Source organism: Cricetulus griseus, chromosome 4 (assembly GCF_003668045.3).
Source record: "Cricetulus griseus strain 17A/GY chromosome 4, alternate assembly CriGri-PICRH-1.0, whole genome shotgun sequence".
NCBI lineage: Eukaryota > Metazoa > Chordata > Mammalia > Rodentia > Cricetidae > Cricetulus > Cricetulus griseus.
Window position 1 is genome coordinate 68,903,786 of NC_048597.1, and position 7,986 is coordinate 68,911,771.

At 37.1% G+C, this 7,986-nt stretch overlaps 1 protein-coding gene across 1 annotated transcript; it reads left to right on the forward strand.

Annotated features, from left to right (window-relative positions):
• Positions 1 to 276: 276 nt before the first annotated feature.
• On the forward strand, positions 277 to 1,218 carry LOC100763360 (olfactory receptor 2AJ1-like). Its single transcript, XM_027413376.2, has one exon. The coding sequence runs from the start codon at positions 277 to 279 to the stop codon at positions 1,216 to 1,218; it is 942 nt and encodes a 313-aa protein (XP_027269177.1).
• Positions 1,219 to 7,986: the final 6,768 nt, after the last annotated feature.

Below are 7,986 nucleotides of genomic sequence, written 5' to 3' on the forward strand. Positions count from 1 at the left end.
TGAGAAATGACTGAACTTAAGTAAAGCATGTGCAAATAATTGCAGCTGTGAGATCTAAATATAAAAAGCTCCATTCCACACTAAAAACTATAATTTGCTGGAACAGATAAATATATATGTTGTATTAGCTACACATTCTGAGACACTCTATGAGGCACTAAAGGTGAATATAAATTACATGTCAACTCACTTTATTGTGTAAACATATAAGCGAGTCTAAGATTTTACTACCTTTACTAATGAAATAACAATCTTTTTGTAGGTAAAATAGGAGACATGATGGGACTTGAGAATTACACTTTAAGCAGTGACTTCATCCTTTTAGGACTGTTCTCTTCTTCCCAAACAAGCCTGGTGTCTTTCTCATTTATATTTTTCATTTTTGTTATGACCATAACAGAAAATGCTCTCATGATCCTCGTAATCCGCAGGGATTCTCGTCTCCATACACCAATGTATTTTCTGCTCAGCCATCTCTCCTTCATGGATATCTTGCACATTTCCAACATTGTGCCTAAAATGATTGCTGACTATTTGTCAGGCAGCAGAACTATTTCCTTTGCGGGCTGTGGTTTCCAAATATTTCTATCCCTCACCTTGCTAGGTGGTGAGTGCCTTCTCCTGGCAGCCATGTCCTATGATCGATATGTAGCCATCTGCCACCCACTTCGCTACCCGGTGCTGATGAGGGACAACTCCAGTGGGTTCATGGCTGCAGGATCCTGGCTTGTGGGGATCCTTAACTCCATAGTTCACACGTCTTTTGCACTCCACTTTCCTTTCTGTCACTCGAGGGCCATTGATCACTTTTTCTGTGAAGTCCCTGCCATGTTGAAGTTGTCTTGTATAGACACATCACGATATGAGCGAGGAGTTTATGTGAGTGGCATTATTTTCCTACTGATCCCATTTTCCATGATCTCCATATCTTACATGCAAATTCTCCTCACTGTCTTCCAAATGCAATCAGGGGCCCGGCAGAAGTCCCTGTCTACCTGCTCCTTCCACATGGTAGTGGTCATAATGTACTACGGACCATTCATTTTCACATATATGAGACCTCGCTCATACCACACTCCAGGCCAGGACAAGTTCCTGGCGATATTCTACACCATCTTGACACCCACTCTCAACCCTATAATCTACAGCTTTAGGAATAAAGATGTCCTCATGGCTGTGAAAAACATCCTCAAAAGTAATTTTCTAAGTAAAAATTGAATAAAAATGCCTGCATTTTTTGTGTGTTTTCTAAACTCACTTTCCTAGCTCGGTTCACACATTTACTTGAGAACGATGTATAAGGGCACAGAGGTATATATCTATATCCACATTTGGATGCACCATGGTAAAATTATCCTATGCTGTGCTATGGTAACAATAAAATATCTAAGATGACATTGAAAAGCTGTTAATGTGTATATATGTTCTATACATATTATAGAATTATGTGTACAAACTCTTCTAGCAATTCTCCAAAACAGTGCAAAGGAACAAATATCCTATTAAAACTGATTTATTCATTTTACTACTAGCAACAAAGTAGATACAATATTTTAATTGGGGAAATTTTAATCATATCACATCCAATATTTTGAATGATTGTTGTTGCATGAATAATGTGCAATAAGTAATTTAAAAGAATATAGCATATAAAGTTATAGTTGGTGGAAATGCCCTAATTTTTCTTTTGTGGGTAGCATCTTCTACAATGATCCTAGTACATTTTAGCATGTATTAGGTTAGGAGTGTCCTTATTGATGGGTGCTGCACATACCTCCTTTGTATTATATACTTTTTTGTAAAGACCTCAATGTATGATTTTGAGCTTCATTATTCTGTTGATTACATACTGCTTATGGGTTTATTTTGATTACCTTTGTCACTTTGTAGTACTTAACTTTCAAACTCTGTTATTGGAGTGCAAAATGTTTTGCAGTGATAATAAATTATTGCAGTTTATGCTATTGATTGTAGTTAATGAAGAATGTGTCACTCTCTCCTTTTTATAGGTTATTGTCTGAATTTTATAACTGAACACCTTTTCTATATGAAGATTCTCAGTTCCCAGAATGATTATGGAAGTGTATATGTTACAATGAAATTATTGTCAATATGATCCCAGGGGGTGTGATTATAAATAAGTTTGTTTTTCTGTAATAACACTGTAAAACAGTCCATTTTCATTAATAGCAATTTACTTGAAAAAAATCAAAACAAAGAACCAAACATTTTAGCATGTAACAACAATTAATGCGAAAACAGCCAGGCGTTTGAAAGAGAGTAAGGAGGAGTATATAAGAGAATTTGGAGGAAAGGGAAGGGGAAACTAATGTAATTATATTATAATCTAAAAAGGAAATAGCTGAAAATTAAGCACAAGTTATTTTTGTGAATTTGACTATGGTATATTGTGTATAGACTGGAAACATAGCACAAAATATTTAGAAAGAATATTCTGGAAAATATACTTGCAGCATTAAATGCCCTATAAACTTATCTTCTAATAACTGAACTACAAATGCTTGATGATATAGACATAAAAGAAGCAATTCTGGTTTTAATAATTTTTTTATTTTTTATTTTTTTAATTAGAAACAATTACATTTACATGTCAATGTAACATTTTACATGTCAATCCCAGTTCCCTCTCCGTCCCCTCCTCCCCTACTACTCTCCCCCCAACTAAAACCCTATCACGTACCCTTTTTGCTCCCCAGGGAGGTGAGGCCTTCCATAGGGGGTCATCAGAGTATATCATATCCTTTGGGTAGGGCCTAGGCCCACCCCCGTGTGTCTTGGCTCAGGGAGTATTCCTCTATGTGGGATGGGCTCCCATAGTCCACACCTATGCTAGGGATAAGTACTGATCTACTACAGGAGGCCACATAGATTTCCGAGGTCTCCTCACTGACACCCATATTCCTGGAGTCTGGATCAGTCCCATGCTGGTTTCCCAGCTATCAGTCTGGGGACCAAGAGCTCCCCGTTGTTCAGGTCAGCTTAATAAAATTTTATGATCTCAACGCAGAATTTTAAACTTTTTTCTTAGTAGCTTTCTGCAATTACGCTAAAGAGTATTATTTTAATAGAGAGCATGTAAACCTTATAAGCATAACAATAAACATGCTATTGCTAGGAGAAGTTAAAAGTTCAATGGAAGCCCTAAAATGTATATATGTACACATATTTGTATATACAATAAATATATCTATTTGTGATTTTGGCTATAATATCTTATTCATAGACTGGAATCAACACAAAATATTTAGAAAGGATATTATGGAAAATATACATTCATATTTAGATGTATAAACTTTTTTCTTTTGTAATTAAAAAAATTCATGCCAAAAGTGTTGATCACACTTTCATCTCTAACTCTTCCTAGATCCTCTTCAACTCCCTACTCACCTTCATGTTTCCTCTCGCTCATTCAAAAAATTAAAACCAAAAACAAAGGTCAAAACAAACAAAATACAAATATTTTAATGTCTCTTGTGAATGAAAATTTCCAGAAAGAAGATCATTCTAAAGAGGATGATTGATCAGAATTTCAATGATCCTGCAGACATTTCAATGTTCTAGGCCTAGAGGCTAATATAAAATTTTCTTGGGTCATCTCTAACTTTGCTTCTGTGTTCACTGATATACTTGAATAGTATGCGGATTTATCACTTTCTTTGCTCTGTTGCTCCAAAAACTTCATGAAATTTTTATCTCATTGGAACATAGAATTGGGGACAACCTAAATCTACATTCTCAGGCTATAGACACTCATTTGTATGTGTATATAAGTATTGTTTACATGTTCTTGTGTCTTTATATCATTTATCTGATACCAAATGGGTTTACAAGTAAGCGCTCATGTCAATTTTAATCATTTCATTTTGCTTGAATTCATTTCAGTTCACATTGTAACTTGAGTTTTAATGGCAAAAGATCTCAGATCCCTCATTTATTATGTATATAGTGCTCTGCCTGCAAGCCAGAAGAGGGCACCAGATCTCACTATAAATGGTAGTGAGCCACCATGTGGTTGCTGGGAATTGAACTCAGAACATCTGGAACAGTAGCCAGTGCTCTTAACCACTGAGCCATCTCTCCAGCCTGAATTTGAAAGAGTACAAGAAGGGGAATATGGGAGGGTTTTTAGGGAGGAAAGGAAGGAGAAAATTATGTAATTATACTATAATTTCAGAAAATAAAAGAAATCATGTTGGGGGCTGGAGAGATGGCTCAGCGGTTAAGAGCACTGACTGTTCTTCCAGAGGTCCTGAGTTCAATTCCCAGCAACCACATGGTGGCTAATACTCACCTTGAATGAGGTCTGGTGCCCTCTGCTGGCATGCAGGCAGAAGACCATATACATGATAAATAAATACAAAATTTTTTAAAAACTAAAGAAATCATGTCTTTAAAATTTCTAAAGAAAGATCTCAGATCCAACAATCCTAATTAGTTAGGTTTTGATACCTGTCAAATAAAGACCCAGTGTAATGATGAGGGGCAGAATGAATATTACATAGTGTTACCATACTCAGGGAAAGAATGTAGGAATTTGATGAGCCTCTTTCTGTCTTTTGGTTACCTGAGAGGAGCTCCAAGTTTAAACTGGATCCTTAAGACAAAGGCCAGTGTGTTGTCACATCATCCTTGTCTCAATTCTCCTTCTACAAGTTGGTCCAGGATGTTCCTCAAAGACTTAACAAGGGGATTTTTACTGCTCAAGAAGATGAACTGGTTTTCAACAGGTGATTACTCTATACTGCAACTTCTCCCAATGAATAATTGCTTTAATCTGGAAAAGAAATCTTCTAAGTTTCCTATTGCAAGGATCAATAGGATGACTTAGCACCAGGCTTAGACAATGATCCATATCCTGCTCAACTCAGTCCCCTTTGCCCATCATATCTGATCCCATCACTCCCTATGTCAAATTTGTCCTAGGATGCAGCTTGGCCGATACAGCCTATGCTCAGGCTATTCTTGGTGACTTTGCCCTTTTAACTCTAAACCAATGTATTCTCCTTAATCCTCAGACTGAGCCTGGTCCCTATAGCATGGATAATATAAATCCAGAGACTGATAGAGTTTGAGCTGAAGATCAGAGAAGCAAAACAGCCAGCCACTAGAGAGTTCTCACCTCTATCAATGCTCAGAACAAAGGGCGCCTCAGACTGCTCGGGATTTAACTGCTCCTCAGATTTGCTCAGACTGCCATGAGTTTTTCTCTCTTCCCACCTTACATTTCTCTCTCTGCCCAACAATATCACACCTGTCTTCACCTCCCTAGTGCTGGGACTAAAGGCGAGATCTCTGTTTCTCTTTCAGACTGATTCACTGTCATGTAGCCCAGGGTGGCTTCTTACTGGGATTTGCTTCTACTGATATTGAGAAATATTAATAACCAAGGATTGTTAATTTCTGTTATTTTGTTGTTGTTGTTGTTGTTGTGTGTGTGTTTAAGGAGAATACATTGGTTTAGAGTTAAAAGGGCAAAGTCACCAAGAATAGCCTGAGCATAGGCTGTATCGGCCAAGCTGCATCCTAGGACAAATTTGACATAGGGAGTGATGGGATCAGATATGATGGGCAAACTCCCTCTTTGGTGTGAGAATATTTATTGCTTGTGTTTTCTTGGGTGTAGTTAACTTACTTGGATTAGAATTTTCATTCTAGTACCTTCTGTAGGGCTGGATTTGTAGATAGATGTTTAAACTTGACTTTGTCATGATGTATCTTATTTTCTCCATCTATGGTGATTAAAGTTTTTGCTGGTTATAGTAGTCTGTATTCTCATCCATGGTTTCTTAGAGTCTGTTCAGGCCCTTCTACTTTGTAGAGTCTCTGTTGAGTAATCAGAGTAATTCTAATAGGGCTGTCTTTATGTTACTTGGACTTTTCCCCTTGCCACAAGTAATAGTCTTTCTTCATTCTGTATGTTTAGTATTTTGATTATAATGTGGTGAGGGGACTTTCTTTTCTGATCCAATCTATTTGGTGTTCTGTGTGCTTCTTTTTTTGCAGGTATCTCCTTTAGATTAGGAAAATTTTGTATGATTTTGTTGAATATATTTCTTGGACCTTCAAGCTGGGATTTCTCTACCTCTTCTATTCCTATTAAAATTAGTTTTGGTCTTTTCATACTGCCCCAAATTTTCTGGATGTTTTGTGTTAGGAATTTTTTAGATTTAGCATTTTTTGATGGATGAATCTATTTCTTCTATCATATGTTCAACACATACAAGATTTTGTATTCCATCTCTTGTACTCCATTGGTGATACTTTCATCTGTAATTCCTGTTCTATTGATTACTCATATTTTCCATTTCCAAAATTTCCTATGTTTGTGGTTTTTATTTTTAATTTCCTCTATTTCCATTTTCAGGTCTTGAATAACCATTCAAGACCATCCTCCAACTGTTTGTTTGATTGTCTATTTTCTTTGCTTTCTTAAAAAAGGATTTATTGATTTCCCCTAATTTTTTTGTTTGTCTTTTCCTCCATTTCATTGAGTTTTTTTTCATTCCTCTAAGGACCTCTACCACTGTTTAAAATTGGTGTTAAGGTCATTTTCTTAACTCTCTCTGAGATAGATTGTTGAGGTCTTCCTGTTATAGGACACCTGGGCTATAGTAGTGCCATATTTCCCTTTATGTTGTTGATTGTGTCCTTACGTTGGCATTTAGGAATCTGGGTTTGTGGTGATTATAGGTCTAGGTATTAGTTCCTGAATTTGTCTTTGATGGATGAGAGTTTTGTTCCCTGGTTTCTCTTTCCTAAGTCTTCTGGCCTAAGTGGCCAGGGGTTCTGGTGGCTATCAGGCCTTCAGGTCCAGTATGGTGTTTCCAGTGGGCTTTTTGTGGCTTGCAAGATCTCTGCAGTTTTGGCTCTAATTACCCATGTAGCCTCTGGGGTTCTGGATACTGGCTTGGTCTCTGGAATTCATAGTATGGCATGGATTCCAGTAGAACAGAATTTTTCTGCTGAGGTTATGGAATGCAATATAGTTTTAAGGAGAGAGGGTAACATTGGGAGCCATTGTGCCAGCTTTAGGGAGTGTTATCTGGCTATGGTCAGTGTTTTATCTTGAGTCCTTAAAAGTGGCTTGACATCACTTAGAACAGAAGTCTTCTACTAATGGTGTGGCCTGGAATATGAAGCTGAAGGGAGGGGGTATTATAGGGGTATTTGTCAGAATTTAAAATACCTACACCTACATTTCTTTGTTCCATTTGCTTCAGATACCTTTTTTCTTCCTATTACCCCAAGGTGTTGTCTGCTTAGGTGGTAAGATATAGTTTTTGGAGGCAAAAGCAAGAATGATCTGTCTTTCCAATCCTGTCTGTTAATCTGTCTTTTTTTAGGGATCAAGACCATTAATATCGATGATTATTCTCAAGGAGTGTTGTAATGATATGTCTTTCTGCTAAACCGCCCGAGCCCTGCTGCCATGTGGGCACCCAAAAATAACACACAGAGACTTATATTAGGCACAATGCTGCTGGCCAATGACTAGGATTTCTTACTTTCTAGCTCAGTCTTAATTATCAACCATAATCATTAATCTATATATTTTATGAAGACTTTTCTTATCGGACGCCAGTAGCATGCATCCTCTCTTGTCGGGCTCACATGGCGGCTCCAGAGAAGAGATGAAGAGGACAAGAGCAATTTCCTGCTTGTCCCTGCTTATATTCTGAGTCTGCCTGCTATGTCATTTCCTGACTGGATCACAAGACTTCTCTTTACTACATTTTCCAGAATCCTCCTTGAGTCCTAGTCCCTCCTATCTTGCTTCCCTATTGGCCAACAGTACTTTATCAACCAATAAGACAAACATAAATACATAGAAGGCCTTCCCCCATCAGAAAGTTTCTGTACTCCTGTTATTTTGTTGCATTTGTTTTTCTGTTTCTTTACATTTTTATTATATTTATTTATTTATTATTCTTTACATATTTATTTTATTATATGTTCTGGTATTAT